This window comes from Cydia splendana, chromosome 3 (genome assembly GCF_910591565.1).
Source record: "Cydia splendana chromosome 3, ilCydSple1.2, whole genome shotgun sequence".
Classification (NCBI taxonomy): domain Eukaryota; kingdom Metazoa; phylum Arthropoda; class Insecta; order Lepidoptera; family Tortricidae; genus Cydia; species Cydia splendana.
Genome location: NC_085962.1, coordinates 22505521 through 22528996, shown reverse-complemented (window position 1 = coordinate 22528996; position 23476 = coordinate 22505521). Strand labels below are relative to the sequence as shown.

Sequence of the window (23476 nt, the reverse complement as noted above, 5' to 3'; positions counted from 1 at the left end):
ATTATCTTTTAGTTAAGTTATCAGAGAATGGTAGATATTTTTGACTCGTAGTCTGATCCCTTACCTCAATTCAATCCTACCTGCTAATTCAGAATACGTTGAAATTTTGTTGTCTGTCTCTCTATATCGCTCGAATGTAAGAGTGATAGAGAGAGAGTGAGAGAACAATTAATATATAAGTAATTACTATATTGCGTTAGTCTCCTCTTATTTAATGAGATACGCACCACTGGTAGACGGACGGACAAACACACAGTGGATACTAAATACGAAAGTGGAGGAACCCGCGCGAGATCACTTTTTCATACAAACGTAGTCCTCATTTTCCTCTGGATGTTAATATGTAGGTTTTATTGAAAATATTTTGTTACAATTAGTTGTATATCAACCGCAGCTTAAAAATTGAAAAAAAAATCGAACGTAGGGGACGTTTGATTTTTTTTCCAATTTTTAATTATTATAATAGTTAGATGCATTTAAACTGCACTCGGGACTTAATCGCGTATTTAAGTTTTAAAATTTAACGTCGGAGGTTTTTAAAACTTAACTGATAATGTTTAATAATAGTGAAAGTTTAAATCAGTGTTTTGCATTTAAAATGTTGTAAGAAATCTGTTTTTCGCTCCTAATTTTTAAAATAATCAAACAAAGGTTAATATGTACATATATATATATATATAAAATACTATACTTATTTATATAAATAAAATATTTTACTTATTTTACTTATATAAATAAGTATAGTGTTTAAATTCGTATTATTATTAGTATAGTTATTTATTATTTATATTCCATAATTACTATTTACTATGATTGCAAAACTAACTAGATATGTATTAAGCAAGAGATAATATGTTTTGTAAGGTAATTTAAAGTATTTAGCTATTAAGGTTAACTTGCCATACCCTATTGAGGGTCCATGCATAGTCCATGCGATTCAGTTTAATTTAAAATATCATCTGTATATGCCATGGAATGCAATAAATAAAAAAAATAAAAAAATGTCAATACCCAGAGAGGAAAACTATACGTTTGTTTGGAAAAGCGGCCGCTTGTGTCTTAATAAATGTCACTCTAGATACGAAATCCATAAAACGAGCAAATGTGTTCCTCCTATCCTATCCTATCATCAACAAAAGCAACCCACAGGTATTCATAACACAAATAGTTTAAGTACTCTCGCAATTTCGTATAATATTAAATATTGAATTCATAGAATCCTAAATTAATTGGAAGTAAATTTGATATTCATTGGAATATCAAATTTACTCCCAATAAAGATTTTTATGGACTATTTATGGAATACAAAACAATAGTCCGACCGCCGAGCAAAAATCTCGTTACTCAAAACCATGCATATTCCGAAAAATCTACGTATAATCTTCATCGCACACCGCTGGACGCTCTTTTCAACTGGAGCCTTTTGTTGCTGGATTCAATTAAGTTTACACCGGCACCGAGGTCAGTTAATAAAAACCGAAGCCTATAAAAATTGGTACGTAAATCAAATTCAATGAAATGCAGGACAAAAGGGCGTTGTTGGAGAATGAAGCTGGCAAACAATGACGTTTCGCCAATCAGACTGATTCCCGGTCATCTCCGGAACACTATTGTTTCATAATTGGGTGATATTTTTAAATACATTGAATTTTTCACTGTTCGGAATTTAAATTGTTATGTACAATCGCCATCAGAAATATTGGAGCGGCCAGAGTGGTCAAAAATATCTGAATATGTATTTTAATGTCTTGACAATACAGGCTTTGTTTAGATAACTATTTGGTGGATATTTGTGAACATCTCGGCCGCTCCGATATATCTGATGGCGACTGTACTTATGCCGCGCGTGGTCAATGGAATAAAATGGAAGTCATGGATACCTACTAGTTATGACGCAGCCCTTAAGGTTTATGTCATTTAATTTATTGGCATGTAATTTTATAAATAATAATACCTTTAGGCGTAAGTTTTTCAAATGAAAACTTAATGAAAATCTACAAAAAGGGTAATAATTTTAGCTATAATACACTAAATGTGCTATATTATTCTTAGTCTATCAAAAAAGTGTCCGTGAAAACTTATACGGATTATTTTAAGGTTGCTCAAGTTCTAATTATCTTGTTTTCATTATGAGAAGAAACAAACGAGCGCAGCCCCCCAGCTACTGCATTGATTGAACCGTCACCCTTTCATTTAGAATTCCCGTACCTTCCCGAATTAATCGCCCGAGATCCTCTCTCTATTAAAGTTTCTTCGCAAGTTCTTTAAGAGGCTTAACACCCATAAAACTCCGGAGATAATGTTAAACATTCATTTAAGTGCGCGAGGTCCGCCCAACTTTAGAATTGTCGTATAAATCTTATAATTCTTCGAGCGTTTAATATTCATATCAGTTTTCGGCGATGGTGGAGCTGAAGGTATTCTGTGCTGTTGGAGGTGCAAATTTGCACACCGAGCTGTCTCATGCGTAATATTATTGTGTTAAAATGGTTGGGAAAATAAAATTTGCTCCTTGCTCACAAATATACAGGTTTTCAATAACAAATTAAAGTTAAAATATTATGAATGCGTTCGCTGACCATACATGCACAGGCGGGGTACTTGTTGACTTATATTTTTCATACAGGCTGACATATTTCATCTCAACAAATTTTGTGAGATTTGGCGTTTTAAGTTATAAATTGTATGGAAATGACACCTGTCACCCTACCCATCATGTTTGAAAAATACTATAAGAGATTGAACTCTACTACTGTCAAAAAGTTATCACTAGACACACTTATATTTGACCGAAGCGTAGCGAAGGTCTACGTTTTGTTGACCGAAGCGTAGCGAAGGTCTACGTTTTGACTGGAGCAATTTGCTTTTGTATGTCCGGATGTTCTCCTCTACAGGTCGCAATTCTTAACCGATTCTCATGACATTTTGTGACCAGATTTTATGACTAAATCAATTTTTTTTGTTAATCTGGTTTTTGGAAATTTAAAAAAAAATTATCGCTGGTTTAGGCGGTATTTAGATATTTAGTTTTTAGTCGAGAATAAGTAGCCGAGTTTCGTCAGCTAAGCTAAGAATTATCGTAGCGCATTTTGCAAACGATCGCTTTTTTTATTTGCACACGGAAGGTCAGGGTTCGATCCCCAGTAATTATATGCTGGGATATAACTTTTTGTATTTTTTTACACTTAAATTTCGTATTGTTTTTTTTTAATAAATAATCAAATTATATGGATATATATATATATATATATATTTGATATATGAATAAATTAAAAATTTCGTATTGTTGATACCTATATCACGCGCGGGCTAAGCGATCCATTTTTACAAGCTTTTATTTAACTAGCCCTAAAAAAATGAGTTTTGTTTTGTCATTTTAATTTTCTAAATTTTTCTAAACGGCCGAGTCATACATTTATTAGCCGACTACGGCAACGCAAAGGAGGGTTATGATTTTGACCTGTATGTACGTGGGTATGTACATATGTTCATTTGTTCCCTATTAACTTCTAAAGTACTCAATATAATTTGACAAACGATGTGTCATTCGAATCGTCTTAATCGTCCGCTGGTTATAGGCTATTGACGTCACAACAATTTGAACATGGCGCCCTCTAGAAGTCATAAAGTCACGAACCATAAAAATTAAAATATGTAATGATGATGTGTTGTATATCATTTGAAAGGGCTTAATTAGTACATTTCAAATTTAAACATATTGTTAGCATTGGCAACCCGGCTTTGTTTGCTTGCACCCGATAACACATTAATTTATCGGGTAGGTAATTCGAACTACGAATCTACAAGCGCTCTGGATTCTATTCGCGTGTTACCCGACTACGGCGACACAAGAAGGTTTTTGCTAAAGAAATTTGTTTGGCCGCTATACAGGGTGATGTTGTTTTTATAGGCTGCAATATTTTACAACGTGAATAGTTATAGAAGCCGGGCGCCATTAGCGCCCTCATTCATACCAAAACCATCGGGCGTAGCCCGACGTACGTGGCAGTGGCACGTACGCGGTTCAAAGCCAGGCGCCTTCGGCGCCCTTATACTAAAACCGTCGCGCGTAGCCCGACGTACGCGTTCCAAAGCCGGGCGCCTTCAGCGCCCCCATACTAATAGAGTCAGGCGCAGCTTGACGTCCGTGGCGCGCTGCGCGCGTTCCAAAGCTGGGCGCCTTTGGCGCCCTCATACTAAAAGAGTCGGGCGTAGCCCGACGTACGTGGCCCGCTGTGTGTGGTCCAAAGCCAGGCGCCTTCGGTTTCTCATACTAAAAGTGTCGGGCGTCCTCAGTACAGAAATGCACGCAGTTTACCGCATATATCGGGCTACGCGCACGCGTTCGTTCGTTGCACGTGGTCCAAAGCCGGGCGCCTTCGTCGCCCTCATACTAAAAGCGTCGGGCGTAGCCCGTCGTACCTACGTGGCGCGCTATACGCGTTCCAAAGCCGTTCGGCGCCCCCATGCCAAAGGAGACGGGCGTGTCTCGATGTATGCGGCGCTCTCCCTGCATTTCTGTACTGACGATGCCCTTGCAAAAGTAATATACTTAAAGTGACTTCAAATATTTATTAACGAAATCATGACGAAACCCGACTACTGCAAATCGCGCTCTAAAATGTATGAAACAAAATAGAATTCTTATCTGAAAATATCATACAGGAAATATTATAAATGTTATCAATTTTTAATTAAAAAAATACAACCTAATATAATTTCCTTTTTTTTTATAATATATTTACAGAGATTCAGAAGATAGTGGTCGTATGCCACTTTACCTTAAAGTTTATATAATCGTGGCATACGACCACGGCTATCCTCTGAATCTCAGTAAATATATAAATAAAAAATTGCCTACTCCAGAGCCCACAGCCGCTGTGGCCGAAATCGGTCAGGAGAACATCATCATCATTACAAGTTAGGTGCTCGAAAAGGAACTTTAATTTACGATTACTCCTTACGGTATTCATTTAAATTGTATGGTGTAAGGACCATTGTAATTTGTATAAAATTCTTAATATAACTAACGTATTTATGCTTAATATTAACCATCGTGGACATTTTTGTAGACCAATGAAAGTCCGATATGCTCGCGAGGTCTACAGCTCTCAGAGTCACTAGTTTTGAGATGGTTGGTTTAATTGTATGTTAACACAGTCACTGCCAGCGCAGTGAATGTGTTAAATTAAGTTTTCAGTAAATACCTATTCCTACAATTTCCGCTAACCAGTTCAATTCTTTTCTATTGTCTATGCAGGCTCCCGACACAGCCAATAGTCATATTAAGCGCGCTCTAAAATAAAATTTAAACGTCGCCGACTTCAGCCATTCAGACTGGATGCGTCCCGCGGGGCGGCAAACGGCTTGCGACCTCTCAATGCCTCTAAACTCTAAAGGAAAAAAGCATTAAAAGTGTAAGAATAATCAAATACTAAGGTACTTTATTTTTTCAAACCGTAATGTCGCTGTTATGAAGTTTAGAATAGAAGTAAAAGCCGTTGAAATTTGAATGTAATTATACCCGTGGTGTGGCTTGCGTCGGTGGCCGAAACAAGCGGTTCCGGCGAAGCTCAGATCTGCCGGCACTTTGAATGTACCTATGTCTCTAAGTTGTTTTGGCTAGGATGTTGTTGATTTTACCCTCTTAGAGTTCCGTACAGAAAAAAAACTGTCCCTCTCTGTAATATGTCCCTAGGCACATCACAGGCACTTTAGCCATAAACTTATAAAATGCATAATTCCCAAATTTTTAAATTTAAAATGTGAGGTCGTGAGGCAGGTCATTCACTGGTCTTTAAAATTCTATATTTTTTTCTAAGTAAGTAAATATTTTTTACTGCAGGCAATATCATTTTATTTACTTAACAAACTTTCTGCTAATCTGGCATGCTGCAAATCTGACAAATTTACAACGATTTATTTATTTTGTCATCACAATTGACAATTCTATGACATAACTATCTGAAATGTTGCCAAACTAATATAAAGCTATATACTATAGTGGCTTTAAATCTACTTGCGTTTAGACGTTTGGTCTCAGCATCGAAAACAAATCTAGAACGACAAAGTAATCGACAGTTTTAGCGCATAAAATGAGATTTGGCCACAAACGTAGTTGCTATATCGCCTAACGTGTGTCTGTCTTCGATCAGACGAGGGGTTTTATGGCTAGTGTCTACTCACAAAGCGTTCTATACCAGTCTGTAAGTTTACCCAAGTTTAAGCTTGACCCGGAGTTCCTAGGCGACCAGAAGTAACCGGACGTCAAGCGTGTGCTGGCTCACCTGTATCGATGCGGTTGATAATCTTTGAGATTTATACTTGCTGCGATAACTAGACAATGAGTACCTACCTGGATCTGCACTAACTTCGGTAATGACTATCGTGCGGTCATGTTTGGTCACATTGAAAATCGTAAAAATCTGAACTTTAGTGACATGGAATTCAATACCTAAGTACATAAGATGGTGCAAATTGTGTGGTAAAATTAGGACAATCTTCCACATTTAACCTCTAAACTCGCTTTGTAAGCAGGGTCACTACCGACTAGGCTAGGAGACCATTAAAAATAGGTATAATGTGTAATCGTCAATTGAAACAAACAAGGATTATAAAAGGGTAACCCACCTAGTCAATGGCGGTGTAAAGCAATTGCGGGAAGCCGCCAAAACACGTATCTCGTTCATTCGGGTCGTTACAACTCGGCCAATATTTACAGACACCGTCTACCCCGAGAATTAAGCGGCAAATAAACCCAATGAGGAGGAACGGGAAGTATTAAGAGGGTTCTACGTAAACTGGACGTGTAATAACTTCCTGAGCAAGTCGTTCTGCCGTCGCCACATCAGCGGTTCGACTGCAATCTTTCCATCCATTTGTGGGTGATTTCACATTGTTATTGTACTTTCTAAGTAACTTGGCAGTAACTTCAAAGCTACTGTTAGTAGTCACAATAATGGGTTACTAATACTTAATCAATGACAAACAGCTTGATGTTTAAAAGTATTTAGTAATTCAGAAGACCAATCCTGATATAAATCTTCCTCCAAATGTAAAAGTATTTGCCTTATTTTAAATCGCAGAAGATGCGGACTGAACCCATTCCCGCGACCGCCCATGCCGTGTTTCAGTTCACAATAAATTTAAAAAATAAACCACGCTCTTTATATTCCACTGCATTTATCAGGAAAAAGACGCTCCAAGTCCGTTAATACCCACTTAGGAAGCCCCTACGTGAATAATTAGATGTTACCGGGATTTATCCCGCTCCGTTATCTGTAACACGCGTTTTAAATTTGCAAACTCATTCTTTTCGCTTTATTGGGGATAATACATCTTGGCTTGGTTGCGATTCTGATTAATGCCTTCGAGTGAAGTTGGCGCAACTTTGTCAGAGATAGCGGAGAAAAATAAAGGGACGTGACTAGACTAATTCCCTTTTTACGACAAGAGGTAAAAGAGTAATTTCAGTTTGTAAATTATATTAAGCGCTCCAAAGAGGTTGACATAGCCTGCTTTATAATCCAAACCATTAGACCGGCAGGAAAATTGAAAAATAAAAAGAACAGTATTCTTCTTATAAATCCGCTCTTGTCAATTGCGTCGGAATATTTTAAACGTCAGTCTATATTTTGTGGATGATTTAGAAAATATGAAAATTAAACTTGTTACTATTTTTTCTTGTGGTAAGTCACGTTATGTATACTATTGTCGTGTACCTAGCAAATAAAGATAAACGTGTATAATCAACATAACAAAATGTATTTCAGTTATATTTTTGATAGTGGGAGCTTTCGCTGAAGATGAAATCAAACGCGGCATATATCCATTCATGGTATGTCTTCAATCTTATCGTAATGATTTTCTAATTAAATACAAAATTGACAACTCCAAAATGCCAAATAATCTAGTTAGTTAAATTGGAATATTCTTTACGCTTTTGAACACCAAGAAGCTTTAAAGACATCGTATGAAGTCGTGCCCGTGGCGCCGACAACGTCAGAGTAACCTTCAACGTATCCAATACCGTTTATATTTGCTAGCTTATGCCAGAGATATTGTCGTGTGCATGACATTCTTGGGTTTGACATACAGTGTTCCAAAGGTTAAACAAATAATACACACATTCAAATACATTGATTTAACTGTTTCCTATGTAGTAGAACTTTACACCTCTTTAATTAACAAGTAAAGCATATTTTACGTATAACGTTTTAGGCATTCATATATTATCAAGATGAAACAATCCTGGGCCTGGGAGGGGGCAGGTTTCTACAAGGCGCCGTGCTCGTCCGGCCTAGTTTTTTGATATCGTCTTCGCCCGAGTCCACCATCTCCAAAGACCCTCTCAGCAAGACAATGCTGGCCAGACTCGGGGCTACAGTCATTGACCATAAATTTACGTTGAATGAAGATGAGGACGAGCAGGAACAGGAGGTACCAAACGTTTTAAATTCAGTATTTTTTGCAGGTTTTTGATTACGATATACATATGCATAGTGTTATTTTAGTACTAGACTTAAAATCTGGTTCATATACATGCTTCACTGTCACAAACATATTGACAACCATATTGATATTGATTGGGTAATAATTAAAACATAATTTACTTTTCTGTACATGTGTTCGTTTGTCTGTCATTTTCATTTGTCTACTCTCAATACGTTCTTTTAATTGTATCTTAACCTGTCTTATGTACAATAAAGTGTTTACATACATACAACCATAAGATGTAATATTTTGACATAGGTAAACATATCAATAATTTTTATACGCCAGCTATGTTGAATCAACGTGTAAAACCTAAACCGAAGTGATAAACTTCTTTTAAAAATCTATTGTTTATGACAAACTTGGAATTCACCAATTACATTTCAATGTTTACAGGTCATCCAAATCACTCAACCTTTCGAACATGACAGTAGCCAATGGTGGCTCACGGATATCTGCCTGTTGAAGACGCTGGAGCCTCTAGTGGCCACTAACGCGGTTCACTTCACACAGCTCTCTACGAAACAGGAGGCTGCTGATAAAGCCTGCCACATACTCATTTACAAAGTAAGTTTCAATTAGGTTGGCCGGTCGAAGTAGGTATTTTACAGATGTCGCCAGCATAAGTTTTGCTGTCAGTCCTATAAATTGTGTCAATTTTTTTTCTTATTTTAAATATTTTTTTCGTGATTTCGGGGTTCGCCCCATAGTAAAAGTTGTTCAGTATGACCTACATATTCACCCCTCAGCGTATAATCAAACATAACAATTCCGCCCTTTGAGGAGTCTGACGGAGGTCAGGAGGAGTAGCTGGGCCCTTTTATTTATAACTGACATAGCTGTGTACTTCACTTTTATTTAATTTTAGGAAATTTTATGATTTTTTTTCTACTCAGTAAATTACGTGCTCTTTCGCTCCAAATAGGATAAAAATTGTGTCCCAAGATTTTTATTTTTATTCCGTTATCAATTTGTTGTTCAGAAAGTAATAGTCTTTTCACACCACCTATTCGGAAAAGAACTTTTTCTTCCCTGCTAGGAGCGATCAAAGTGGCACTTTTCCTCCCTGCTAGGAGGGATCAAAGTAACACTTTTAGTAATCTGTTTAAGCATCAACATTGTGTCAAGACTAAGATTTTTTTATTTTCCTCATAATTGATGTGAAAAGCAATATGTGTCACACGGTATCAAAATTATTTCGTCTTGGGCGTTAACACTTGAATTCCTCATTACGCTCAGGATTCTACTTTAGAATCCATCGCTTCATTCAGGATTCAATGTACGCCCTTGACGGAAATATATCATTTTGATCCCTTGTAACACAAACTACTAATACTTATTTTGAAAAAAATCGGGCAAGTGCGAGTCGGACTCGCGCACGAAGGGTTCCGTACCATATAAAAAAAAAAACAAAAAAAAAGCAAAAAAAAAACGGTCACCCATCCAAGTACTGACCACTCCCGACGTTGCTTAACTTTGGTCAAAAATTACGTTTGTTGTATGGGAGCCCCATTTAAATCTTTATTTTATTCTGTTTTTAGTATTTGTTGTTATAGCGGCAACAGAAATACATCATCTGTGAAAATTTCAACTGTCTAGCTATCACGGTTCGTGAGATACAGCCTGGTGACAGACGGACGGACGGACGGACGGACGGACGGACGGACGGACGGACAGCGAAGTCTTAGTAATAGGGTCCCGTTTTACCCTTTGGGTACGGAACCCTAAAAACGGACCATTTTAAATTAAATTATATCCCTTCAAGTGGCGGTCAACCCGTGAATGGTCGATGCGAAAACCAGTTAACTGTCATCCACCAGTGAGTGGTTAATGAGGTGTTGACGTATTTAGAGGTGAAATTGAACGCATTTAAGTTTAGTTAGGCTCTTCTAGCGCCCAAAATTAGGTAGCGAGCTAGCGAGTTAGAGAAGGATAGCATACCATAAGAATCACAAAAACACTTGGTATAAAATTTGTTGGTGAGGACCATTGATTCGAGAGCGACCGCCTAGTCCGAGGTCAGTCTCGTTTTTTAAGAGGTTGTTTTGTAAAAGAAATTGTATTTTAGGTCTTTTTATTGATTTAATCTTAAAGATAAAAGTCTTCCTTTGGTAATTAAATAGCAATTACCTCCAATAATCAATTAGTTTTATGGTGGTAGTAATTTTTAACAAGGAAGCTGGAAAACTGTCATTCTTCCGGAGTTTGATTACGTCTGGCCAAATGTATACACATTAGAATAATTTAATTGCTATATTCAAATAGCGTATATAACGCTGATTCTAACAATATGTGACTTAATATACTTCCAAACATAGAAAAGCTTAAATCGACGATTTTGTAAAATTTCCTTAATCTGAGCTGACCACCCACCGGGGCCCCGCCACTTGACTACTTTTCGCGTTTTCGGTGGCGCCACTTGAAGGGATAATAACTATTATATTTCTAGTCATATTTTTATAAAAAATGCTAAAGTATGTAACTACATAGTTGGGTTATTTATATTTGTATATGTAAGTATATGAAATATGTAACATGAAAAAAATTCTAACAGAAAAAGAGCGGCACAGACGTCCGAGTACTGACCCGTTTATTCGTGGAAATGCTGCCCACCTCGGCCGACAACTGCGGGGAGCACTTCGTTCAGGGGGCCATGGCGTGTGCGGCCGACCAGATCACCAGCGACGGAATACTGGCGTCTACGGACTTTTGTCAAGTAAGTTATCCATGTGGCGACGTAATTATAGTTTTCCCTACAAATATGTTTTCCAACCTCGTGAATGTCTCTCTCCGACTCGATCTAATTAGAACCTATCATAAACCAAACAAAGTAGTATTACTTTTGTTTCATTGCTTTCTCAAACGATAGACAAGTTTCAAATTAAAAAAAAACCGGCCAAGTGCGAGTCGGACTCGCGTTTCTACGGTTCCGTACATAAGTCCGACTCACGCTTGACTGCACATTTCTAATAGGTTTTCCTGTCATCTATAGGTAAATAACTATTTTGTGTATTTTTTTCAAAATTTTAGACCCAGTAGTTTCGGAGATAAAGGGGGGGAATGGTCATTTTTCGGCTATTTTCTTAAATAATTTCGGACCTATGTATTTTATAATTATAAAAAAAATATGTCCATCTTTGGGTCACTAATTTACATATGTGTACCAAATTTCAACTTAATTGGTCCAGTAGTTTCCGAGAAAATAGGCTGTGACAGACGGGCAGACAGACAGACGCACGAGTGATCCTATAAGGGTTCCGTTTTTTCCTTTTGAGGTACGGGAACCCTAAACATGAATGATTTGTACAGGTACGTCTGAAAATATCGATACGGACAAATTGCCAAAAATATGTATACCTAAATACCTATACAACCTTAATATAGCAGATCTATTTCACCTGCAGATCTATTTCACCTCGATCCCCGTAAATTCCCGCGTGGTTTCAAAGAGGCCCGTCGTATCTGGTGTTCCTTAAACCGTATAAGAACCGGAGTAGGTCACTGCGCTTACCTGCGTAAAAAATGGGGCTGGACTGACGCTGAGAAATGCGACTGCGGAGACCCTAAACAAACCGTGCACCACATGGTTTTCGAATGCCCCATAACCAAGTATGACGGGTCACCCATGGATTTCAAAGACCTCACGAGCGACGCTATCGACTACTTACGGAATGCTAAATTTAACATTATCAAACTGCACAACGGGACTTAATCGCGTATTTTAGTTTTAAGATTTACCTCCGACGTTTCGAGGACGGCGTTGTCCCCGTGGTCTCGGAGAAGACTGGCTCAAGTTGACATCAACATCTTCTAGCCGCGCGAGTTTTTCGAACTACCCGCACTTGGTCTTGTTTATCAGTTTGAACGTTTTGCGCACTAGGGATGTCACTCTGTCGACACACAACACTAACGATATTCGATTTATCGACTGTCGATATTCGTTTCCGCTTACATTTACTAATGACTGGATTCCATGTGGATGAGATCTTAAAACCCTCGTCCCGATTAAAATTGCAATGTTTTTTGATTTCAATGGCTTCCCGCACTTTTCTACTGTAGAAATGGCGATCCGTGGAGAGGATTTTAGGGTTATGCAGCTCAATCCAGTGGTTTGGTCCTGACTCCAGCAAATGCTCAGCCACCGCAGACTTGTTGACCTGACGATTTTTGACAGCTGCGATATGTTCCTTAACTCTTTCTGCTATGGTGCGCTTAGTTTCTCCGATATAGGAACTACCACAACTGCAATCTATTTTATAAACGCCAGGTGACTGGAACGGAATAACGTCCTTCGGTGACCTTAGGCTCCCTGCTACTTTGGATAAAGGTGTGTACACCGTCTTTATAGAGTACTTTCCAAGTACTGTGCCAACTTTATCCGTTACCCCTTTTACATACGGCAAAAATGCCGGCTGTCTGGAGACATCAGGACGTTTCCGCGTTGCCTTTCGTCTGGGTTGCCACTTTTTTACCTTGTACCCGTTCCTCCTTAGTACCTCCTGAATATGCGACATCTCACTCTCTAAATATTCAGGGTCACACAGATCATGTGCTCTGTTTACTAGCGAGGTAACCACCGATTGTAAGTGACGAGGATGGTGGTGAGAAAGGGCGTTCAAATACCTGTCAGTGTGTGTAGGTTTCCTATAAACAGTATGAGTTAGGGTTCCATCCACTCGACCAATCACTTTCACGTCCAAAAACGGCAAACTGCGCTGTGATTCCAATTCATACGTGAACTTCGTCTTCGGATGAATTGAATTTAGATATCGGAGTAGTTGCTCCACCTCCTGCTTCCCACCCTTCATAATACAGAAAACATCATCCACATAGCGCTTCCACAACTTCACCGCCCAAGGCTGCAAGTTTATACTGGCTTCGATATGCTCCATCCAGATATTTGCCAAAACCGGTGCTACAGGGCTACCCATGGCTACCCCATCAATCTGGAGGTAATGCTTTCCACAATACAAAAAGTAGCTTCCTTCCAAGCAGTTCCTCAGCAACACCATTACTGACTCCGATATACCCTCATCGCTCAGTTTCCTTCTGACTACCTCTAGACATTCTTTAACGGGAACATTGGTGAAGAGCGACTCAACGTCAAAGCTCACCATTACCTCATCTGGTTCCAGCGTTATTCCCTTGAGAATATCCATAAAGTGACGAGAGTCCTTCACAAAAGACGACGTACTACCCACAAGCGGCTGCAACACCGACGCAACATGCTTTGCAAGATCGTAAGTGGGAGAAGAGATTTGACTCACGATAGGCCGCAAAGGCACATTCCTTTTATGTACTTTTGGCAATCCGTACAGTTTAGGTGGCAGTACGATCTTGGGTTTGTACAACCGATCGAACACGTCTTCTTCGAACAACTCCCTGTTGTCTTTGATGACAGCCCTAATGCGACGAAAGACCCTAGCCGTAGGGTTGTACGAAACAGGCTTGTATACGAGACTGTCATCCAGTAAGTGCCGTATTTTGCTGTCATAATCCGTTGAGTCCATCACTACAGTGGCGTTTCCCTTGTCAGCCTTAAGAACCAGGATGTCCTCATTTTCCTTTAGATCCCTAAGGGCTGATCGCTCCTCCGCAGTGGTATTACTCTTTGGAAGTTTGGCTTTCCTTAGAATAACGGCAACATCCTGTCTTAACTCTTCCGCGTCGCACGACGGCACCTTGTTACGCGCTATAGCCTCCTCAACACCACAGATCACAGTCTCATACGGAACCCTCTTAGGCGTCATTGCAAAATTTAAGCCTTTTTCCAGTACGCTAACAGTTGCATTATCCAGTGTAGCACTCGATAAATTCACAACTGTGGTGGTAGTTTTGTCCCCATGATGATCACTTGTACTCACGTTCCTCCCATATCGATAAAGCAGTCTGTCATATTTCTTATCATGCACATCACTACTAGACTTAGAAATACGATCCGCTTGTTCAAAGGTTATCCGATCGAGTAAATCAAAATCATCACGTGACAACACTGCACTACACATACAATGCACCTCGTACAACTCACACTGCACTTTGTTCAAGTCTGAATAATTGTTTCTTATTAGCAGTTTTAAAAGACGGATGCTAGCAGCCCTTAGAATATTTGCAGAAAACGGTATGTCCCTACGCGGTTTTATCCTAACACACGTAGGTAGTAAGTCCGAATCGCGACACTTAATTAAAAATGACAACGACGTTATTATTCGCACTCGTTTCCTACGCAAATATCCCAGACGTTTTATTTTATTTGCTAATTCCGGCCCGTACCGGTTTGCAAAACACTGATTTAAACTTTCACGATTATTAAACATTATCAAACTGCACAACGGGACTTAATCGCGTATTTAAGTTTTAAGATTTACCTCCGACGTTTCGAGGACGGCGTTGTCCCCGTGGTCTCGGAGAAGACTGGCTCAAGTTGACATCAACATCTTCTAGCCGCGCGAGTTTTTCGAACTACCCGCACTTGGTCTTGTTTATCAGTTTGAACGTTTTGCGCACTAGGGATGTCACTCTGTCGACACACAACACTAACGATATTCGATTTATCGACTGTCGATATTCGTTTCCGCTTACATTTACTAATGACTGGATTCCATGTGGATGAGATCTTAAAACCCTCGTCCCGATTAAAATTGCAATGTTTTTTGATTTCAATGGCTTCCCGCACTTTTCTACTGTAGAAATGGCGATCCGTGGAGAGGATTTTAGGGTTATGCAGCTCAATCCAGTGGTTTGGTCCTGACTCCAGCAAATGCTCAGCCACCGCAGACTTGTTGACCTGACGATTTTTGACAGCTGCGATATGTTCCTTAACTCTTTCTGCTATGGTGCGCTTAGTTTCTCCGATATTCAGGAGGTACTAAGGAGGAACGGGTACAAGGTAAAAAAGTGGCAACCCAGACGAAAGGCAACGCGGAAACGTCCTGATGTCTCCAGACAGCCGGCATTTTTGCCGTATGTAAAAGGGGGTAACGGATAAAGTTGGCACAGTACTTGGAAAGTACTCTATAAAGACGGTGTACACACCTTTATCCAAAGTAGCAGGGAGCCTAAGGTCACCGAAGGACGTTATTCCGTTCCAGTCACCTGGCGTTTATAAAATAGATTGCAGTTGTGGTAGTTCCTATATCGGAGAAACTAAGCGCACCATAGCAGAAAGAGTTAAGGAACATATCGCAGCTGTCAAAAATCGTCAGGTCAACAAGTCTGCGGTGGCTGAGCATTTGCTGGAGTCAGGACCAAACCACTGGATTGAGCTGCATAACCCTAAAATCCTCTCCACGGATCGCCATTTCTACAGTAGAAAAGTGCGGGAAGCCATTGAAATCAAAAAACATTGCAATTTTAATCGGGACGAGGGTTTTAAGATCTCATCCACATGGAATCCAGTCATTAGTAAATGTAAGCGGAAACGAATATCGACAGTCGATAAATCGAATATCGTTAGTGTTGTGTGTCGACAGAGTGACATCCCTAGTGCGCAAAACGTTCAAACTGATAAACAAGACCAAGTGCGGGTAGTTCGAAAAACTCGCGCGGCTAGAAGATGTTGATGTCAACTTGAGCCAGTCTTCTCCGAGACCACGGGGACAACGCCGTCCTCGAAACGTCGGAGGTAAATCTTAAAACTAAAATACGCGATTAAGTCCCGTTGTGCAGTTTGATAATGTTTAATAATCGTGAAAGTTTAAATCAGTGTTTTGCTAAATTTAAGTTATGATATGCATGTTAATATTTAAAAACACAGTGTATACGATACGATACGCCATACGATAAATAAATAAATAACCTTAATAATTATATGGGCAATAAGGTCGTGTATTTGTCGCAAGCATTTTGTAAGAATCCGCCGTTTGTAAAATGCCGAAGGCAAATTGTAAAAGTTCACATTTTGTAAAATACCTACATTACCAGCGCCGTTTGTAATTTGCCGCGGCGTTTTGGTCGAATTAGTTCTTTAACCTTTTGAGCGCCATAGAATTTGTCATCGAGCGTGCTGGTGTCGCCGGGGGGCACGAAGTTATACCTACGAAGTTTTGTCTTATTTATCAGACCGCGGCGAAATGAACCCAATTTTGTTTGTCTTGTATATCAGACTACGGCGGTCAAAAGGTACCACGCGTGGCGCTGTACATCAAAACTATGAAAAACGCCGGGGTGTCCATCAAAATTGGAGTTCTTGGATGGTCCCACAGCACTGTTTCTTTTCAAAAAACATATCCTTTACAACTTAACTAGACGGAGCCCCGCGAAGATATTTTTGGCACTTTGTCCGTACTGATATTTTCAGATGTGACAGTAAGGTTGACCTGGAAAGGCCTTTTTCAGGCAGGTGTATAGGAAAAATATTACCAAAACTTTCGTTATTTACCCACATTTTGAACACTGACATATTTAAATGCGTCTTACATTATACAGGGCAACAACGGCGGACCTCTCATATGTGATAACGACGTGATTGCGCTGCAAACCTACATAAAGGATGACTGCAAAGCGCCCCACTTGTATCAGCTCCTGTCACCAAGGAAAATGTTTCTGGATTGTGGTATTGATGAGCAATGCGGCAAAGAGCATTGCAATCACGTTTGCTCCGTGATTCAAAAGGATGCTCCACCAACACCAACCCATAGATTAACAGAAACAACCCCAACGGAACCGGAAACGACCGAATCACCAACATCAGAAGCGACTACTCCAGTGGAGCCCACCAAAACAATCGAGGGGATGGAATCTACGGAAAATGATTCTCTCTCCACCTTGTCATCGACGACTCTCACGACCATTTCTACAAGCACAATTATCGCTGATACTTCTTCTAAGTCGTGGCCAAATGAGCGAGACGGACGTAAGATGAACGATGAGGAGACGAATGCACTGAATCGAACGGTAAGAGTAGAAGCGAAAAGCGCAACCGTCGACGAAGACACGCCGGAGCGTCGCAGCGGTACGCGAAGCCACGCGAGCGCTGACAACATCAACCTAGCCTTATTCCAGAGTCTTGTTTGCTACGTCTTTATATGTGTTTTGTCATAATTGTATGCATCTATTTCAATATAGAAACTCATTTGTGAATCTTTTTTGTGATTACCTACTGGAAATTAATAAAATTTGAAAAGGGTTTCAAATCTTTTCATACCGAAATCTCAGAAAAAAATTCAATAAAATATATACCTAACCGAAGTCTGACACGATTTACAAATTCTTGGCATGGTACTAAAAAGGCAACCGTATGGTAACTAACAAAAGTTAGATGTTCCTGGAAACTGCCTGGAAATCATTAAAAAGATGTGCAATACGGTAATCCCATTATCTGTATGAGTACCTAACCATAATCGAAAACGGCGTTTTCAATTTCGTGTAATTATATTCTTAATCAGGTCGAGTATGGACAATACATAGGGCGTGTGGGTGTAATCATTAGTTTATTTTATTCCACCCTTTGAGACCTCATACAAAGAACATAACTTCAATACAGGTCTCACGGCTCAACCTATATAGGTTTTATTTTACAAGCTTTCATTTAACTTGCAATTAATGTTCGGGTCAAACCACAGAACACCGCCTCTAGAAACCTAATATTGGCCATTTTGTTCCCGACGCAAATCACCAAACTGTGAGGTGCGGGAGGGGTGCTCACGGCGTTGCGATTGGTCGTTTCAAACATGGCGCGCTGACACGTGTAAGCGTAGGGATGGGACATGTTCATTACAGGTAGTGGGTACTGCTACCAGTGACACCGAAATTTATTGTATTAAAATTGTTACCAATTTAGTATACTTAGAGTAAACTTACTTAATAATTATATTGATTAATTTAATATTTCATTATGTAATTTAACAATGTACCTGAAATTTTTACTTAACATATTAGGGCATTTCTGTTTAAAGTACCCAGAACATGAATTTTAAAGTTTAGAATTTTTATATTATTTCTACTCAGAATCGCAATCTCTTTCGATACGCGAAAAAAGTGTCGCCAAAATCTCATACAATTATTTTCTTTTGTCCGTTTTATTAAGGTCATAGAAGGTTGTATTGAAAACATATTCAAATGGACCAATAACATATGCCTATTACAAATCAACTCCGACTTCTCTCGCACTTCTTTGAAGTTCATCATCAGGTCCATCTCGTGACATGAGACCTACCTGCTCACCTAGAGGATTCTAAAAAACCCATACAACATATGTCTATCACAAACCAACACCGAGTTCCCTCGCACTTCTTTGAAGTTCATCATCAGGTCCATCTCGTGACATGAGACCTAACTGCTCACCTAGAGGATTCTAAAAACCCATACAACATATGTCTATCACAAACCAACACCGAGTTCCCTCGCACTTCTTTGAAGTTCATCATCAGGCCCATCTCGTGACATGAGACCTAACTGCTCACCTAGAGGATTCTAAAAAACCCATACAACATATGTCTATCACAAACCAACACCGAGTTCCCTCGCACTTCTTTGGAGTTCATCATCAGGTCCATCTCGTGACATGAGACCTAACTGCTCACCTAGAGGATTCTAAAAAACCCATACAACATATGTCTATCACAAACCAACACCGAGTTCCCTCGCACTTCTTTGGAGTTCATCATCAGGTCCATCTCGTGACATGAGGCCTAGCTGCTCTCCTAGAGGATTCTAAATAACCCATACAACATATGTCTATCACAAACCAACACCGAGTTCCCTCGTAGGTACTTCTTTGAAGTTCATCATCAGGTCCACCTCGTGACATGCGGCCTAACTGCTCCGCTGGCCTAGAGGATTCTAAAAAAACTTACACAACATGTTACCTATATATTATGTCTAAAATGGTACAATACGGTATGAAGAAGCACGAAGTTTCCGCAACTGAAAAACCATCATCGTCACATCACTAGTCGAAAGGGAAAGGGTTAGCGCATTGCATTTTCAAGTTGACGAAAAGGGACGGACATACTTCGCCTCTGCTTATTGACCAGTATAAAATGAACCCCGCGGACAAGAAACATTATTCAATGAAATAATGAATTTGACTTTCCCGTGGGATGTTATTCCATCTGTTTTCGTAAGTCGATGTCTTAGATGACTTGCCACACCATATTACGCTGCAATATCCCATGATTTCCCAATGAATTCAATAGTTTACGATTTATTTTCTTAGACTCGTGCACACTGCTAACAGGTCGTAACCTTGGGCGCAACTGATCGGAGCGGCGCGCGAACAATCTTATATTTGACCTATACACCATACGGGCGGTGACCGCGAGTCGTCCTATAAGCTCGGTCTATAGGGGTTGGTCTGTGGGTCAAACCTTCCAAGCTAAATTAGACCCACTTTCCATTATTCGATTCGAGCTGAAACCTCACATACTTGTTGTTTTTCATTTACAATCGAGCTGATCTGATGATGGGCACAGGAGGGTGGCCATAATCACTCTGTGATATATAAAAAGAACGCAACCTATCTAATTGTGTTTGGGTCTTTTAGAATTGTCTCGATGAGTATTAGTTGCCTGAGCCTCTACCATCAGTTTTGACATTGACATAACGCTCACGTCTACGTAATTTACTTTCTGTACATCTCGCTTGCACTAATATGCGAGTACGAGCGAGATGCATAGAAAGTAAATTACGTAGACGTGAGCGTATATGTCAATGTAAAAACTGATGGTAGACGTACTGATGAAAGTACAGTCAGCGATACAAGCTTGTATCAAAATGATAATAAACTTTTAAGCATATTTTGTTCAGAATCAGAGTCTGTTTGAAGTATTGGATCCGTCGCCAGGCGGCGTGGGCTGCAAGTATTGTAATTAGCATATCGGGTGGCGGCGGCGTTGTCTCTGATCCTGCGGGCCGCCCTTCGCAGGGTTGTCACCGCATGCGAATATTACCTACTTACCTTCGAAAATGTGTTTCATTTATTAAAACTTTAACGATTTTACGTAAGTAATCAAAGCAGTAGGTAGTAACAACCACAGTTCTTATATTTATTTACCTACTTTAAAGTTGTGACATGGCTAAAAAAACATTTATGTAGGTGGGTGGATCAACTTTTTTTTTGTTGTTATTCTGTCTCGTCAGACAGGCGACAATCGTAACATAGGTACTTAGTTTGATAAAAGTATTCTCATACTATGTGTTACTAATTTAAATGGCAAGTATATACATATCCTTATTATAGAAAGTACATGTTAATTATTCAATTGTGTCATGATAATTTCTCATATAAATTGTTTTGTATTTATTTCACACACGTTCAAGTTTAGAGCAAACTCCAACACACTTAGATCCATGCAACTAAAAAAACTGGCTAATTTTCGTGTTATAAATTTCTATAGTACATTTTTTTTTAATTCGACCGTATATTTCTATTTAATATTTTACAGAAATGTAGGTATGTATATTCACAATTCACATTTTCCATAGAGGTACAATAATGACAACGGCCAGTTTATTTCCCTTTGTGACGTTCAAACAAAAACCAGCCAAGTACGAGTCGGACTCGCACACGAAGGGTTCCGTACCATTATCTATAAAAACGGTCACCCATCCAAGTACTGACCCCGCCCGACGTTGCTTAACTTCGGTCAAAAATCACGTTTGTTGTATGGGAGCCCCACTTAAATCTTTATTTTATTCTGTTTTTAGTATTTGTTGTTATAGCGGCAACAGAAATACATCATCTGTGAAAATTTCAACTGTCTAGCTATCACGGTTCGTGAGATACAGCCTGGTGACAGACGGACGGACGGACGGACAGCGGAGTCTTAGTAATAGGGTCCCGTTTTACCCTTTGGGTACGGAACCCTAAAAAGTACGGATATGACAGCTGTTACTCGCACAAGGATAGAACAAAAATGTAATAAATAATGAATTTACCTCCGTCATTTATGTTACCGGAGCGAAGTCGTGCGTGCCAACCCTGCCCGGCCAGGGACACAATTTACATTTTCACAACTGGCGGCTAAGTACACTTAACTTGCAAGTCTACAAGCCTCCTGTAATTTGTTCTGAGACTTAAGGTCTCGTTAAAGACTCGGCTTAACGACTTTACTATAAGTTTTGTTTAACTTTGAGTTATCTTAAAATAATTTGAGATTTTTCGCAGGAAGTACTACTTGTGTATTTTAGTTACTTGCTTATAAAAAAAATTATTGTCAACATTGTTTTAATCAAGCTTAGATTTAGGACATATCGTCATGCTGTTTCATCGGAAATTAAGTTGTCTTAAGTAAGTAAGTAACACTTTATTGTACGGAAGAGAGGAATACAAGTGCATCAGATAGAGCATAAATATAGTACAAGGGCGAACTTATCCCTAAGAGGGATCTCTTCCAGTTAACCTAAAGGTATCTAAGGAGTAATTAAATATAAATAAATAAAATAAATAAATATTGTAGGACATTTTTTACACAAATTGACTAAGCCCCACGGTAAGCTCAAGAAAGCTTGTGTTGTGGGTACTCAGACAACGATATATATAATATATAAATACTTAAATACATAGAAAACAACCATGACTCAGGAACAAATATCTGTATCATCATACAAATAAATGCCCTTACCAGGATTCAAACATCATCAAACATCAAACATCAACATTTATTCAGCAAATAGGCCACAAGGGCACTTTTACACGTCATCATTGAATTTACATAGGGGCTGTCCATAAATTACGTCATCGATTTTTGACGATTTTTGACCCCCCCCCCCCTATAATCATCCAAAAATCATGCTTCAAATGACCCCTTTTCCTCCTACTTCATGCTACCGTCATCCGATGTCCAGACCCCCCCCCCCCCCCTAATTTGAAATGACGTAATTTATGAATAGCCCCATATAAGCAAAAATAATAACATCAACAATTTTATAAAATAAAACTAACAATTCAATCTAACGTATTACAATTACTAAGAGATGTATATGGTCTCTTAATGTCGAATTACATAAAAAATACAGATACAAAACACAAAAAAAAAATCTATAATATTTAGAGGTGTAAATGTCTCTAGGTGTCAGAACTATAAGATTATATAGTTTATCAAGTTATCCTTAGAGATGTATAGGGTCTCCAAGAGTCAATATCCTGTATAATTAATACATTCATTAAGAGAAAAGAAACATACGAGAGCAGAATGAGGCGTCTCACTGTAATTAATTAATAAAAATAAAGTTACTAAGTATAATAGCTTGTGTTAGCTTAAACAGACCAGTCTCCACAAACAGCACCCGTTCACGAGTATGACGCGTATCTCAGCCATCGCCTCCCTCAACCTTCATTCGGGAAAGTGGCGACCCGATAGTAAAGACCGAAGTAAAGACTTTTAAGCGAGCATGACATGTTCAAGCTTCCGGCCTATAATAATATTAAAATAGTAATAACATGTAACAGTAAGACACGGCATTTTGTGCTCGTATGTTACATAAAAAGACAGTATAGCTTCACATAATTACTAGCCTAAGTTGACTTAGAGATGTAAAGGTCTCTAAGTGTCAGAAACATTAAAAATATAGGTATGTACAATCAAAAATAAAAATAAAATAAATAAATAAATACTTAGAGATGTATAAGGTCTCCAAGTGTCCAAAACTAAAATTAAATTAAACAATTTAATCAAGCGAGAACATCATTGTCTCATGTGTCAATTCTACTGGACACTAGCATATTTAATTCACAATGTAAAAAAAAACAATATTTATTTAGCTCTTATTATACTAATGAAATTAAGCTACCTGCTTAAAGGCATCTCTATCGTTTATAAAATCATTTACAGTGTAGTACGCCTTACTTAACAAGGAGCGCTTAATGTGCGACTTAAATTTGTGAAGTGGTAAATTCACTACATCAGTGGGGACTTTGTTATAAAAACGTGTACAGTTCCCGACGAAAGACGTACTAACCTTACGGAGGCGGTGGGCGGGCACAGCAAGCTTATGTTTGTTTCTAGTGTTATAGTTATGGATATCACTGTTAACCTTGAATTCG

General features: G+C 39.0%; 2 protein-coding genes across 2 annotated transcripts in view; both read left to right on the top strand.

Moving 5' to 3' along the window:
* The window catches only part of LOC134806886 (mediator of RNA polymerase II transcription subunit 7), a 357529-nt gene that overhangs the window by 115602 nt on the left and 218451 nt on the right, over positions 1 to 23476 (top strand). The gene's annotated exons all lie outside the window — the stretch shown is intronic.
* On the top strand, positions 7063 to 17543 carry LOC134806840 (uncharacterized). The gene is made up of 6 exons (XM_063780235.1): positions 7063 to 7688; positions 7773 to 7837; positions 8221 to 8439; positions 8890 to 9060; positions 11048 to 11209; positions 16918 to 17543. The coding sequence occupies exons 1-6, from the start codon at positions 7655 to 7657 to the stop codon at positions 17530 to 17532; spliced, it is 1266 nt and encodes a 421-aa protein (XP_063636305.1). The 5' UTR covers positions 7063 to 7654; the 3' UTR covers positions 17533 to 17543.

Bases quoted from the DNA above. Each gene is read 5' to 3' on its own strand.
- LOC134806840 (XM_063780235.1), top strand. From the start codon at position 7,655: ATGAAAATTAAACTTGTTACTATTTTTTCTTGTG. The intron at 8,440-8,889 runs GTACCAAACGTT...CAATGTTTACAG, and splicing joins AGGACGAGCAGGAACAGGAG to GTCATCCAAATCACTCAACC. The intron at 11,210-16,917 runs GTAAGTTATCCA...TACATTATACAG, and splicing joins CGTCTACGGACTTTTGTCAA to GGCAACAACGGCGGACCTCT.